Consider the following 16,137-nt stretch of genomic DNA (forward strand, 5'->3'; position numbering starts at 1 on the left):
CCTATCCAAACTTCTCTTAAATGTTGAAATTGACCCTGCATCCATCACTTGTGCTGGTAGCTTGTTCCACACTCTCACCATCCTCTGAGTGAAGAAGTTCCCCTTAAATAACCATATAACAATCACAGCACGGAAACAGGCCATCTCGGCCCTCCTAGTCCGTGCCGAACTCTTAATCTCACCTAGTCCCACCTACCCGCACTCAGCCCATAACCCTCCACTCCTTTCCTGTCCATATACCTATCCAATTTTACCTTAAATGACACAACTGAACTGGCCTCTACTACTTCTACAGGAAGCTCATTCCACACAGCTATCACTCTCTTGAGTAAAGAAATACCCCCTCGTGTTTCCCTTAAACTTTTGCCCCCTAATTCTCAAATCATGTCCTCTCGTTTGAATCTCCCCTACTCTCAATGGGAAAAGCCTATTCACGTCAACTCTATCTATCCCTCTCAAAATTTTAAATACCTCGATCAAATCCCCCCTCAACCTTCTACGCTCCAATGAATAGAGACCTAACTTGTTCAACCTTTCTCTGTAACTTATGTGCTGAAACCCAGGTAACATCCTAGTAAATCGTCTCTGCACTCTCTCTAATTTATTGATATCTTTCCTATAATTCAGTGACCAGAATTGTACACAATATTCCAAATTTGGCCTTACCAATGCCTTGTACAATTTTAACATTACATCCCAACTTCTGTACTCAATGCTCTGATTTATAAAGGCCAGCGTCACCACCCTATCTACATGAGACTCCACCTTCAGGGAACTATGCACTGTTATTCCTAGACCTCTCTGTTCCACTGCATTCTTCAATGCCCTACCATTTACCCTGTATGTTCTATTTGGATTATTCCTGCCAAAATGTAGAACCTCACACTTCTCAGCATTAAACTCCATCTGCCAACGTTCAGCCCATTCTTCTAACTGGCATAAATCTCCCTGCAAGCTTTGAAAACCCACCTCATTATCCACAACACCTCCTACCTTAGTATCATCAGCATACTTACTAATCCAATTTACCACCCCATCATCCAGATCACTTATGTATATTACAAACAACATTGGGCCCAAAACAGACCCCTGAGGCACCCCGCTAGTCACCGGTCTCTATCCCGATAAACAATTATCCACCACTACTCTCTGGCATCTCCCATCTAGCCACTGTTGAATTCATTTTATTACTCCAGCATTAATACCTAACGACTGAACCTTCTTAACTAACCTTCCATGTGGAACTTTGTCAAAGGCCTTGCTGAAGTCCATATAGACTACATCCACTGCCTTACCCTCGTCAACATTCCTCGTAACTTCTTCAAAAAATTCAATAAGGTTTGTCAAACATGACCTTCCACGCACAAATCCATGCTGGCTACTCCTAATCAGATCCTGTCTATCCAGATAATTATAAATACTATCTCTAAGAATACTTTCCATTAATTTACAAACCACTGATGTCAAACTGACAGGTTTATAATTGCTAGGCTTACTTCTAGAACCCTTTTTAAACAATGGAACCACATGAGCAATACGCCAATCCTCCAGCACAATCCCCGTTTCTAATGACATCTGAAAGATCTCCGTCAGAGCTCCTGCTATCTCTACACAAACTTCCCTCAAGGTCTTGGGGAATATCCTGTCAGGACCCGGAGATTTATCCACTTTTAAATTTCTTAAAAGCGCCAGTACTTCCACCTCTTTAATTGTCATAGGTTCCATAACTTCCTTACTTGTTTCCCACACCTTACACAATTCAATATCCTTCTCGTTAGTGAATACCGAAGAGAAGAAATGGTTCAAAATCTCTCCCATCTCCCTCGGCTCCACACATAGCTGACCACCCTGATTCTCTAAGGGACCAATTTTATCCCTCACTATCCTCTTGCTTTTAATATAACTGTAGAAACCTTTTGGATTTACTTCCACCTTATTTGCCAAACCAAACTCGTATCTTCTTTTAGCTTTTCTAATCTCTTTCTTAAGATTCCTTTTACATTCTTTATATTCCTCGAGCAATTCCTTTACTCCATGCTGCCTATATCTATTGTAGACATCCCTCTTTTTCCGAACCAAGTTTCTAATATCCCTTGAAAACCATGGCGCTTTCAAACCTTTAACCTTTCCTTTCAACCTAACAGGAACATAAAGATTCTAACAGATTCTAAATATTTTACCTTTCTCCCTAAACCCATGACCTCTAATTGCAGTCTCACCCAACCACAGCGGAAAAAGCCTGCTTGCATTTAATCTATACCTCTCAATTTTGTAGACATCTTATCATATCTTCTCTCAATCTTCTACATTCTAGGGAATAAAGTTCTAACCTAATCAATCTACAATTACAACTTTGATCCACTAATGCCAACAACATCCTTGTAAATTTTCTATGTACAAAGGGCCTGATCCTCTGCTGTATTGTTCTAAGCTGTACGTCACCACAAGAGACTAAAAGTTACAAATTATAGGCGCCTAATCTTGTGTATTTAAATTAATGTTCAATACAGTATTAGCAGACATCTGTGAATGGTGCCATCCACACAAGTTTTGGATCAAATTTTACAATCTCCAAAATTAAAAATACTTGAAATCCATCTGATTTTCTGAAGCACTTTGCAAGCTTACAGTTTTAATTTTGAACATACCTTATTGGTGCAGGAACCTTGGTCCCAAATGTCTTGTCCTTTTTAGCAATCTGTTTAATTTGAAATAGACGATGCCTCATGCATGCAGTCAACTCAGGGTCCAAGTGCCATATGAAAATGCAACTGTGGATTTTAAGTAAAGTTTAGCACTCTGAAAATATACTTACGATATAATAATGTGATACACAGATTTAATCAATAGAAGATAGGGGGAATGTTTCATAATCAAAAAAGTACAACATGACAGTCTTTTTAGTGACAGTTGTACATGTGGTGCTGGCTTACAAAATAAGGCCTTTCAATAATTCTGTTTATATCACAATGAGCAGATTTGGCAGAAAGTATTTACCTGTCTCCTGATACTGTTATCAGATATTTGCAATCATGAGTAAATTTCATGCCAGTTACAATTTCTAAAACAGAAGGATAAAAGTTAATATGAAATATTGTGTGATTTGCAAGCTATATGCGATATTCTGTAATTGGGAAATGTACAATTCAAAATAATACAACTGTTTTCAGGGAAGGCAAAATACTTTGTGAATTGCAGCACAAACTAGTTACCTGTCAACTCTAAACACCTATGCCCCCCTCCCCTACTCTCCAGATGAACATACAATAAGGATAGAAACTACATTCCATCACAGCTTTGAAATCCTGGTACGTTTCAGTAGCTGAAAAGCAAAGCACAAAAAAAATATATGCAGGTACTAGAAATTTGAAAAAATAAATACTCAGGGGATCAGGTAACATCTGGGGTCAATGAAACAGTCAACAGTTTAGATTGGTAACTTTTCATCACATCCACAATAAAGCAGAAAGAAGGTTTGAAGTTGCAGAGAAGGGGAGGGATCAATAAGGCAAAAGGGTTTTGTGACTAGATGGAAACTATCTGAATGATATGAATCTTGGTACTGTAAACTGAGCAAAATGAAGGTGGGGCGATGTGAAGGAATGCTGAATCGCAGCTGATCTGTCTAGAAATGTAAACAGAGAAATGAAAGGGAACATTAGTGAAAAGAAAGTAATGCTAGCGCTGAGATACAGAACACGACAAGTTGCTGGAAACCTGGAAAGAGAATGCTGAACATAGTCAGCAGCTTAGACAGAAAAACCCTGAATTAATTGACAGTTAAAGTAGATGGATCTGTATTCTTTGCCATTTACAATGACAAGTGATTTTATATTATTGAAGCACAAGATATGAAGGAGAGATCACAGGACAGAGATTGAGATAGGTTTTCACTAATTGTAGAAGAACACAGGAACTGGGGCAGTCATATTGAACGACAGGGCCACATAACCTACATCTGTCTTTTTTGGTGGTTTTGTATTTGTAAAAATTCAATGCTAAAAATTTTGATTGCAATTGTTCACATTTGTACCAGTCAAACTTAGTCACACTTATTCTTTTAAATCATAAATTCTTTTCATTTACAGACATTATAGAATCCCATATCTTTCCTTAAAAATTCATATTTACAAAAAAGATGCAGATGAGTAAATGGAAGTAATTTCCAATTGACGTTCAGCTTAGACTTGCTCTTTGTACTCAAACCTCAAACAATTTAAGCAAGAACGCACAAGATCACCAGATATTTCATGAGGAGAAAGCAAAATATGGGACTCAAGGAATGAGAGCAAATTTAGTACCAGACTGAATACAAGTTGTTAACTGTTTATAAGTTTGACTACCTGAATGTCCAAACATGCTGGCTACACATTCTCCAGTGTAGAAGTCAAAGATAGAAATATTCTTGTCAGAACAACTAGTTGCTACGAACGTTCCAGAAGGATCCATTTGAACCTAAAATTGAAAACAGACAATCTCCTAAGAAAATAGTCCATAGACCAAATAAATTAATTCAAGAGTCACTGGTAACAATGCAGATAGTATGAAAAAAAATCACAGAAATGAGTAATTCACTGCATAGGAAGCAATCATTCAGCACAACTTGGGACTTGAATCCATTTTCCTAGCTGTTGATCAAGAAATTGCACTTGTTTATTTTTAATGCTCATTTTAAATCTTTCTAAAACTGTTAAAACAATAGACATTTTATTCATTCCCTTATATTCAAGTGCCTTCATTATTCCGGCAGCAGAGAGCGGTCCACATTACCCTTTGGTTTAAGGGTTGTCCATTTGCTTCAGCATACTTTCTATTTTGAAATAGACAGGAATGGAGGCAAGGAACAGAACTGTAGTTCATGGAACCAGATGACTGAATATCTAGAACCCCAGGAATACAAGCAAATTTCTGAAGATGACAAGCAATGTCATGGTTATATTGAAGTGCAAAGCACTGGGATACACAAAACACCATGCAATGAACACCATGGGGACGACTTTGGTGGTCTTCAAAAATAGCTGTGCTCTTCTAAACTATGTTTATATAAATAGGATCCTTTCTCAATTATGTGCGAGAAAACAACAAAGCAAAGTATATGTGCCCATTCACCAAACCATACAAGTTTTTCTGGGAAATTATTTAGTTAGCCGCATTCCCAGGCTTTTCCTCTCATTCCTGCAGAAAATGAACAATCCACAAGATCATAAAATGTATGAGCATAATTAGGCCATTTGCCCATTAAGTCTGCTCCACCATTTCATCATGGTTGATCCATTTTTTCCTCTCAGCCTCAATCACCTACCTTCGCCCTGTATCCCTTTCATGTCCTGACCAATTCAAGAATCTATCAGCCTCTGCCATAAATATACATAAAGGCTTGGCCTCCACAGGTGCCTGTGGCAAAGTATTTCACAGATTCACCACTCACTGGCTAAAGAAATTTCTTCCTCATCCTTTCTAAAAGGATGCCCCTCTACTTTGAGGTTGTATCCACTGTTCGTAGACTCTCCCAGCATAGGGAATGTCTTCTCCACATTCACTCTATCAAGGCCTTTCACCATTCAATAGATTTCAATTAGGTCACCCCTCATTCTTCTGAATCCCAGTGAATACAGCCCCAGAGCCATCAAACACTCTCCAGGATTAAACTTTTGTTTTTCAAATGAAATCATTTTCGTGACCCTCCTTCGAACCCTCTCCCTTTTGAGATAAGGGGCCTAAAACTGCTCACAATACTCCAAGTGAGGCCTCAACCTTACATCCTTGCTTTTATATTCTAGTATTTGCAATTTCTTTTAAATATGAACATCTGTCAAACGTGACTGTGAGCATCCTTACTCTTCCATCTTCTCTCACATTTATTGGCAGCAGATCTAGAAAGATGCTGTGATTAAGTAAGTGCGGTTGATGCTTCTCAACAATGCCCTCAACTTCCAACTAGGCTAATTTCTATTTATTCTGAAATCTATTTTTCACTGATTGCAAAATCCAGGGCATTGGGTCTTGTGGGAAGTCTGGGAGACTTCCAGTTTCCCTGATGATGTACCTGTAGGTAATGCACCAAGCATGTTAAGGAGCTGGAGCTGCAGTTTGATGAGCTTCAGCTCATATCTGAGAATGAGGAAGTGTTCGATAATAACTACAGGGAGGTAGTCATCCCCAAGTTGCAGGACACAAGTACCTGTGTAAGTGTCAGGAAAGGGAATAGTGCTGGTGTAGAGTACCCCTGTGGCTATTTCCCTCAAAAATAAGTAAACTGATTTAGATACTGTTTGGGGGGGGGGGGGGGGGAGTGGAGGATGAGGAGCCTGAGGTCTTGGTACATATTGGTACAACACCATAGGACAGAAATGGGGGAAGTCCTAAAGAGAAAATTTAGGGAGCTAGGTAAAAAGCTGAAAAGCAGGACCTCCAGGATAGTAATCTCTGGATTGCTGTCAGTACCACACACCAGTAAGAATAGGACAATTGGGCAGATTAATGTGTGGCTGAGGAATTGTTGCAAAGGGCAGGGTTTCAGATTTCTGGATCATTGGGATCTCTTCTGGGGATGGTATGATCTGTACAAAAGAACAGATTACATCTTAACCTGAGAGGGACCAATATCCTTGCAGGCAAGTTTGCTAAAGCTGTTGGGGAGGGTTTAAACTGATTTGGCAGGGAGATGGGAACAGAATGATGGAATTTCTGATGGGGCAGTTGGTATACAATATATGCAGAGTGTAGTAAGTTTGTGAGGAAGGACAGGGAGACAATTGGGCAAAATTGCAGTCAGTGGATGAGATGAAATGTAACATGGGGGCAAAATCAAAAAATGGTGATGAATATAAGAATGAAGGTGTTACATTTGAATGCACACAGTGTACAAAATTAGGTAAATGATCTTGCAGCACAGTTAGAGATTGACAGGCATGATGTTGTGGACATCACTGAAACCTTGCTAAAAGATACTCATAGTTGGAAGTTTAAAAATCCAAGAATACAGACAGTATCGAAAGGACAGGCAGGTAGGCAGAGGGGGTGGGGTGACTCTATAGGTTAAAAAAAAATCAAATTACGTCCTTAGAATTCTGTGGACTTAGAATTAGGTGATTCTGTGGAGGTAGGAAAGAAACTCGGATGGTAGTTTGCCTCCCAGGTGCCAGGATCGGGGACATTTCAGATTGCGTCCAAGATATCCTGCAGTGGGAGGGAGAACAGCCAGAGGTCGTGGTATATATTGAAACCAGTGACATAGGTAGGAAAAGGGAAGAGGTCCTGAAAAAAAGACTGCAGGGAGTTAGGAAGGAAGTTGAGAAGCAGGACCGCAAGCAGCAATCTCGGAATTACTGCCTGTGCCACACGACAGTGAGAATAGGAATAGAACAAGGTGAAGGATAAATGTGTGGCTGAGGGATTGGAGCAGGGGGTAGGGATTCAGATTTCTGGATATTGCGATAGGTTGCACTTGAATCCCAGGAAGACCAATATCCTGGAGGGGAGGTTTGCTAAGGCTACTGGGGAGAGTTTAAACTAGAATTGTTGGTGGGGGTGGGGGGGGGGGCGGAAAGAGAACCAAACTGAAGAGACTGAGGAAGAGGCAGTTGGCTCACAAATAGAGAAAGCTAGGAGACATTTTCTGAGGGAGGATAGGCAGGTGATAGGGAAGGGACGTGTTCAGACCGAAGGTTTTGAGATGCGTTTATTTTAACACAAGGAGTGTTGTGAACAAAGTGGATGAGCTGAGAGCGTGGATCAGTACTTGGAGCTATGATGTGGTGGCCATTACAGAGACTTGGATGGCTCACGGACAGGAATGGTTACTTCAAGTGCCAGGTTTTAGGTGTTTCAGAAAGGACAGGGAGGCAGGCAAAAGAGGTGGGGGCGTGGCACTGTTGATCACAGACAGTGTCACGGCTGCAGAAAAGGTGAACATCATGGAGGGACTGTCTACGAAGTCTCTGTGGGTGGAGATTAGGAACAGGAGATTTAGTCAATAACTTTACTGGGTATTTTTATAGGCCGCCCAAATAGTAACAGGGATAGAGGAGCAGATAGGGAAACATCCTGGAAAGGTGGAATAATAACAGAGCTGTCGTGATGGGAGATTTTAATTTCCCAAATATCGATTGGCATCTCCCTAGAGCAAGGGGTTTAGATGGGGTGGAGTTTGTTAGGTGTGTTCAGGAATGTTTCTTGACACAATATATAGATAAGCCTACAAGAGGAGAGGATGTACTTGATTTGGTATTGGGAAATGAACCTGGTCAGGTGTCAGATCTCTCAGTGGTAGAGTATTTTGGAGACTGTGATCATAAATCCATCTTCTTTACAATAGCACTGGAGAGAGATAGGTACAGACAAGTTAGAAAAGCATTTAATTGGAGTAAGGGGAATTATGAGGGTATCAGGCAGGAAATTGGAAGCTTAAATTGGAAACAGATGCTCTCAGGGAAAGTACGGAAGAAATGTAGCAAATGTTCAGGGAATATTTGTGTGGAGTTCTGCATAGGTACGTTCCAATGAGACAGGGAAGTTATGGTAGGGTACTGGTACCGTGGTGTACAAAGGCTGCAATAGATCTAGTCAAGAAGAAAAGCTTACAAAAGCTTCAGAGAGCTAGGTAATGTTAGAGATCTAGAAGATTATAGGGCTAACAGGAAGGAGCTTAAGGAGAAAATTAGGAGAGCCAGAAGGAGCCATGAGAAGGCCTTGGCGGGCAGGATTAAGAAAAACTCCAAGGCATTCTGCAAGTATGTGAAGAGCAAGAGGATAAGACATGAAAGAATAGGACCCATCAAGTGTGACAGTGGGAAAGTGTGTATGGAACCAGAGGAAATAGCAGAGGTACTTAATGAATACTTTGCTTCAGTATTCACTATGGAGAAGGATCTTTGGTGACTGTAGTGATGACTTGCAGCAGACTGAAAAGTCTGAGCATGCAGATGTTAATAAAGATGATGTGCTGGAACTTTTGGAAAGCATCAAGTTGGATAAGTCGCCAGGACCGGATGAAATATATCCCATCTGTGGGAGGCGAGGGAGGAGACTGCTGAGCCTCTGGCAATGATCTTTGAATCATCAATGGGGACGGGAGAGGTTCTGGAGGATTGTGGATGTTGTTCCTTTATTCAAGGAGTAGAGATAACCCAGGAAATTATAGACCAGTGAGTCTTACCTTGGTGGTTGGTAAGTTGATGGAGAAGACCCTGAGTGGCAGGATTTATGAACATTTGGAGAGGTTTAATATGATTAGGAATAGTCAGCATGGCTTTTTCAAGGGCAGGTCATGCCTTAAGAACCTGATTGAATTTTTTTGAAGATGTGACTAAATACATTGTTGAAGGAAGAGCAGTAGATGTAGTGCATATGGATTTCAGCAAGGCATTTGATAAAGGTACCCCATGCAAGGCTTATTGAGAAAGTAAGGAGGCATGGGATCCAAGGGACATTACTTTGTGGATCAAGAACTGGCTTGGCCACAGAAGGCAAAGAGTGGTTGTAGATGGGTCATATTCTGCATGGAGGTCAGTCTCCAGCCTGAAGGATCTAGTCTGGGACCCTTACTCTTCGAGATTTTTATAAATGACCTGGATGAGGAAGTGGAAGGATGGGTTAGTAGGTTTGCTGATGACACAAAGGTTGGAGGTGTTGTGGATACTGTGGAGAGCTATCAGAGGTTACAGTGGGACATTGATAGATGCAAAACTGGGCTGAGAAGTGGCAGATGGAGTTCAACCCAGATAAGTGTGAAGTGATTCATTTAGGTTGGTCAAATATGATGGCAGAATATCGTTTTAATGGTAAGACTCTTGGTGGTGTGGAGGATCAGAGGGATCTTGGGGAAGTCCATAGGAAGCTCAAAGCAGCTGCGCAGGTTGACTCTGAGGTAAAAGCGGCACATGGTGTATTGGCCTTCATCAATCGTGGAATTGAATTTAGGAGCCGAGAGGTAATGTTGCAGCTTTATAGGACGCTAGTCAGACCCCACTTGGAGTACTGTGCTCAGTTCTGGTCACCTCACTAAACGAAGGATGTGGAAACCATAGAAAGGATGCAAAGGAGATTTACAAGGACATTGCCTGGATTGGGGAACATGCCTCATGAGAACATGTTGAGTGAACCTGGCCTTTTCTACTTGGAGCGACGGAGGATGAGAGGTGACCTGACAGAGGTGTATAAGATGATGAGAGGCACTGATCATGTGGATAGTCAGAGGCTTTTTCCCAGGGCTGAAATGGTTGCCACAAGAGGACACAGGTTTAAGGTGTTGGGGAGTAGGTACAGAAGAGATGTCAGGGATAAGTTTTTTTTTATACTCAGAGTGGTGAGTGCGTGGAATGGGCTGCCGGCAACAGTGGTGGAGACGAATACGATAGGGTCTTTTAAGAGACTTTTGGATAGGTACATGGATCTTAGAAAAATAGAGGGCTATGGGCAAGTCTAGTAATTTCTAAGGTAGGGACATGTTTGGCACAACTTTGTAGGCCTAAAGGCCTGTATTGTACTGTAGGTTTTCTATGTTAGAAAGTGCTGGCATAAGATCAAAAGATGTAGAATCCTTGTGTGTAAAGTTAAGAAACTGTAAGAGTAAAAAGACCCTGATGGGAGATATGTACAGGCCTCCAAACATCAGCCAAGAAGTGGGCTGTAAATTACAACAGGAGAGAGAAAAAGGGTAACGTTATGATAGTCATGGGGGATTTCCATATGCAGGTAAATTGAGAAAATCAGACTGGTGCTGCATCCCAAGAGGGAATTTGTAAAGTGCCTACAAGGTGGCTTTTTAGACCAGTTTGCCATCAAGCCCAGTAGGGGAAAAGGCAATTCTGGATTGGGTGTGGTGTAAAGAATCAGATTTGATTAGGGAGCTTGGGAGGCAGTGATCATATGATAGAATTCACCCTGCAGCTTGATAGGGAGAAGATAAATGTATTAGTTTTAGTATAAATGGATGTATTAGTATTAAAGTGGAGTTAGGGGAATTAATGGGTCATGAGAGGAGCAGGCCAAAGTTGATTGGAAAGGGACACTAGCAGGGATGACCACAGAACATCAACGGCTAGAGTTTCTAGGAGCAATTCAGAAGGCACAGGAGAGAGGCAGCCCAAAGATGAAGTAATATTCTAAAGAGAGGATGAAGCAACCGTGGCCGACAAGGGAAGTTAAAGACAGCCCAAAAGCAAAATATTGCAAAAATCAGTAGGAAGGTAAAGGATTAGGAAGCTTTAAAAACCAACTGACTTGGGAGTCCTTGCACAGGACTCCCCAAAGAATAACCTGCCAGCTGAACTGGTAGTAAAAAAGGCAAATACAACATTGGCATTTATTTTGAGAGGACTAGAAAATTAGAGCAAGGATGTAATGCTGAGGCATTGGACAGGCCATAATTGGAGTACTGTGAGCAGTTTTGGTCCCCTTATCTAAAGGAAATGCCGGCATTGTAGAAGGTCTAGAAGAGCTTCATGAGAATGATTCTGGGAATGAAAGGGTTAACATGAGGGGTGTTTGATGGCTTGGGGCCTGTACCTGCTGGAGTTTAGAAGAATTGGGGGCAGGGGGAGGGGAATGAATCATTGAAACCTATTCAATATTGTAAGGTCTGGATTGAGTGGAAGTGGTAGATGTTTCCAAGTGTATGAGCCTACAACCACCAGAGGTCACAGTCTCAGAATAGAGGGACATCCATTTGTAATAGAGATGAGGAGAATTGCTTTTTCAGCTACAGGGTAATGAATCCGTGGAATTCACTGCTACAGATGGCTGTGGAGGACAAGTTACTGAGTATATTTAAAGGGGAGTTTGATAGGTTCTTGATTAGATAGGGCATCAAAGTTACAGGGAGAAAGCAGGAGAATGGATTTCAGAGGGATAATAAATGAGCCATGATGGAATATCAGAGCAGACTCGATGTACAGGGATAGGCCTAATTCTGCTGCATGTCTCATGTTCTCTCCTTTCCCTGGTCTCAACTTTTATTGGTGAGATGTCAAAGTCAGGACATGTATGAGGTTTTGTCATTTCGTATTAACCACGCACAAGACAGCCAGCTCCCAATTGATAACAGAAAAAATTCTGAACATAATTTTGAGATTACTTTGAGAAGGATCCCATCTTCACTCTGTGAACCTTTGAAGCATCTTTTTTGCTTTCCATTGTTGATGTTATATATTCTGCAAAATTGAAAAGAGGAAAAAAAACCAAGTGAATTTTCTTGTATCTCCTTACTTTTCTCCTCTCAAAGGTACTGTTCTATAGGTGTGGAAAAATAACTTACCTACATGCTGGAGACTTTATTTTTTTAACAATGCATCGTTATAGTTCAGCCTGATTCTCAGTATTTCTGGTAGAGTCTATGGCTAGAGAGCTTGAATGCTGGTAACAGTGATACCCTAGTTAAAATGAACTAACATACCTGGTAATTTAAGGTGTACACAGCTCAGACACTAAAATGAATAGGTTTCTGGAAACTCATTTGGGATGTGACAGCAGATCTCTGCCTTCCTACACAGTGCATAATAATGATTGCAAATGATACCAAAGCTAGTCTTTTGGTTGACAGTAAAGAAGGATTTTCTTTAGCCAGAGGGTGGTGAATCTGTAGAATTCATTGCCACAGATGGCTATGGAGGTCAAGTCATTGGGTATATTTAAAGTGGAGGTTAATAGGCTCTTGATTAGTCAGGGTATCAAAAGTTACAGAGAGAAAGCAGGAGGTTAGAGTTGAATGGGAAAATAACTCAGCCATGACTGAATAGCACAGCAGTTTTGATAGGCCAAATGGCCTAGTTCTGCTCCTACGTCTTATGGTCTTATAGATCACTTGGTCAGCCGGCCAAAGTGGGAAATAAAATTTTACAGCACGAAAGTATGAGTAATGCAAAGGGGAGGTGCAACAGGGCAAGGGTATTCAAAATTGGCAACAGAAGGACTTTGGAATATACATCCACAGATCCTTAAAAAGTATAACAGGCAAACTAAGGTGGCCAATAAAAAGCATACAAGATGATTTCTTTTATAAGTCAACCCCAGAACATAAAAGCTAGGAGTTGATAATAGAATTATCAAGCTAGTCAGGTCACAGTTAGAGTACAGAGGTAAAAAAGAATTGCGACTGCACTGGAGAGGTACACAGAAAATTTACAAAGATATTGCCCGGACTGGTTACAAGGAAAAACAGCTGTTTTTGTTTGCAATAATGGAAACCGAGGGGAGACTTAAAATGAGACAAATAAGATAATGAGGGGCCTCAAAAAGGGAATTATGCCAATTAGCTGAATGATCAAAATCCAAGGAACAGAAATTTAAAAGTAATTGTGAAATGATTAGTGAGGAAATAAAAAATATTTTTCGCCAGTGTGGTACTCACTGCTTGAATGAAGGACTGAGGCAGAAGCCTTCATTAATGTACTTTGGTAAGAGTAAACTGGATTAGTAAGTATGCAGATGATACTAAGGTAGGTGGCTTTGTGGATAATGAAGCAGGTTTTCAAAGTTTGCAGAGAGATTTAGTCCAGTTAGAAGTGTGGGTTGAACGATGCCAGATGGAGTTTAATGCTGATAAGTGTGAGGTGCTACATTTTGGTAGGAATAATCCAAATAGGACATACAACTGTCGGGTATTGAAGAATGCAGTAGAACAGAGTGATCTAGGAATAATGGTGCATAGTTCCCTGAAGGTGGAATCTCATGTGGATAGGGTGGTAAAGAAAGCTTTTGGTATGTTGGCCTTTGTAAATCAGAGCATTGAGTATAGGAGTTGGGATGTAATGTTAAAATTGTACAAGGCATTGGTAAGGCCAGATTTGGAGTACTGTGTACAGTTCTGGTCAGTGAATTATAAGAAAGATGTCAACAAAATAGAGAGAGTACAGAGAAGATTTACTAGAATGTTACCTGGGTTTCAGCACCTAAGTTACAGGGAAAGATTGAACAAGTTAAGTCTTTATTCTTTGGAGCGTAGCAAATTGGGGGGGGGGGGGGGGGGGAGACTTGATAGAGGTATTTCAAATTATGAGGGGGATAGATAGAGTTGACATGGATAGGCTTTTTCCATTGAGAGTAGGGGAGATTCAAACAAGAGGACATGAGTTGAGAGTTAGGGGGCAAAAGTTTAAGGGTAACATGAGGGGGAATTTCTTTACTCAGAGAGTGGTAGCTGTGTGGAACGAGGCTTCTAGTAGAAGTGGTAGAGGCAGGTTCGGTATTGTTATTTAAAGTAAAATTGGATAGGTATATGGACAGGAAAGGAATGGAGGGTTATGGGCTGAGTGCGAGTCAGTGGGACTAGGTGAGAGTAAGCGTTCAGCACGGACTAGAAGGGCCAAGATGACCTGTTTCCATGCTGTAATTGTTACATGGTTACTAGATGTATTTGAACAGGAATGTCCTGCAGATCTGCAGGTCGAGATCTGGACAGTTGGTAGAAGTTGGATAGCACCTACTTTTGATCAACATGGACACAATAAACAAAGACCTCTTTCTATGATATTCATTTTATAACCTTACCTTCTCAAAAGAATTTAAATTATAGCATCTGAATTGGGAACCCTGATGTAATAGCATACAAAAAAATTAAGACTATTCCCTCTGAAAGAAAGAAACTTACCTAATATTTCTGTCCTGGCAGCCTATAGTTGTATATTTCTGAGAGATATCAACATCCATGTCATACAGGGTTGTCTTTCCAACAACATGATGAGTTCTTGTAAACAGAACTCCATCGACAGACTGTCAAAAGAAAATTTAAAGAAACTATTACCCACACTCAACAAAACAAAATCAACATATTGATGGATACAAACATTAAAAAGAGGAAAAGAACAATGCTCCTCAGACAGGATGAAGAGATCAATACTCCCCAATGCCATTCGGCTTTACAATTCAACCGCCAGGAGTAAGATATGTTAAAGTGCCGGAGTTAGGACTCAATGTATTTAAGTAAACTACTTAAGAACTTTTTAAAAGCTATTATTAATTCTTTTTGAGAGGGTGTTTTTAGATGCATATCATATTTTTACTGAGTTAAGTATTGTATGTAATTAGTTTTGCTACAATAAGTGTATGGGACATTGGAAAAAATGTTGAATTTCCCCATGGGGATGAATAAAGTACCGTAGATTCCGGACTACAGAGCGCACCTGATTAAAAGCCGCTGGCTCTAATTTTAGAAATAAAATCAATTTTTTAATTGTAAAGGCCGCACCGGATTTTCGGCCGCAGGTGTCCCACGTTGTAATATGAGATATTTACACAGAAAGATATTACACGTGAGGATTTTTTAACTTTTAATTAAATCCATATGGTAACAAAAACAAATACATATTGCAAATGCTTTTTTTCGAACCGTGCCCGTAACGCGGCTACTTTTAAATATACGTTGCGTATACTTCTTTACTGAACAACATTCCAATATCTCCTAACGACTGGTAAAAAATATATATACTGCAGCCTACCAGGAAAAGTTATTGATCGCCTTTAACTTAAAAGCAGCGTTCGCTCAGATCCAAAGCCGCTCGCGTAATGCGCTCCCCCCTCCTTTCCGTTTATCGCAAACTGGCATTTTTCCCACAAGACACCGCGAAACCGGGTGTGACGTCATAGCATCCCGCGATGTAGTACAGAAAACAAATATAGTTAAAACTCTTCTAACTTTAACTAGAAAATGAATTACTAAGCGAAAATATTATAAACTAAATAACTGCCATAAGGCAGCACAATGCTTCGAGTGTTTTCCATGTTGATGAGGGTGAGTACAAATGACTGATTTACAATAATTTAATTGTGAAAGTGCGCTTGATTTATCGTACAATTTCATTGGACCTCTGTGAACTACTCATCAATTTTATTGGTCTACTGTTATGAGGCAAAATGTTTACGAGGCGGCATGAAAAAAATCATGTATTAGCCGCTCCGGATTAAAGGCCGCAAAGTTCAAAGCTGTTCAAAATGTGGGAAAAAAGTAGCGGCTTAAAATCCGGAATCTACGGTATCTATCTATCTATGTCTCCCAGAAAGTCAAGAAGTTCATGTGTTGATCAATAAGGAGTTTTACACCCCTATGATCATTTCCCATTCTCCTATTGAACATGCATCATTTTATACACCTCCAGAAGATCATCCCTTATTCTCCTATTGAATCTCCATGAATTTATACAC

The 16,137-nt window shown here is 40.4% G+C and overlaps 1 protein-coding gene across 3 annotated transcripts in view; it reads right to left on the reverse strand.

The window, feature by feature from the left end:
- LOC140716570 (mitogen-activated protein kinase-binding protein 1-like) overlaps positions 1–16,137 on the reverse strand; it is a 137,595-nt gene that overhangs the window by 47,551 nt on the left and 73,907 nt on the right. For all 3 annotated transcript variants that reach the window (XM_073029409.1, XM_073029408.1, XM_073029410.1), the window contains exons 15-19: positions 14,588–14,709; positions 12,077–12,152; positions 4,344–4,455; positions 2,998–3,061; positions 2,649–2,771 (exon numbers count right to left, since the gene is read on the reverse strand). In XM_073029409.1, the coding sequence (XP_072885510.1) occupies positions 2,649–2,771; positions 2,998–3,061; positions 4,344–4,455; positions 12,077–12,152; positions 14,588–14,709 (497 nt within the window). The remainder of the gene's footprint in view (positions 1–2,648; positions 2,772–2,997; positions 3,062–4,343; positions 4,456–12,076; positions 12,153–14,587; positions 14,710–16,137) is intronic.

This window comes from Hemitrygon akajei, chromosome 25, assembly GCF_048418815.1.
Source record: "Hemitrygon akajei chromosome 25, sHemAka1.3, whole genome shotgun sequence".
NCBI lineage: Eukaryota > Metazoa > Chordata > Chondrichthyes > Myliobatiformes > Dasyatidae > Hemitrygon > Hemitrygon akajei.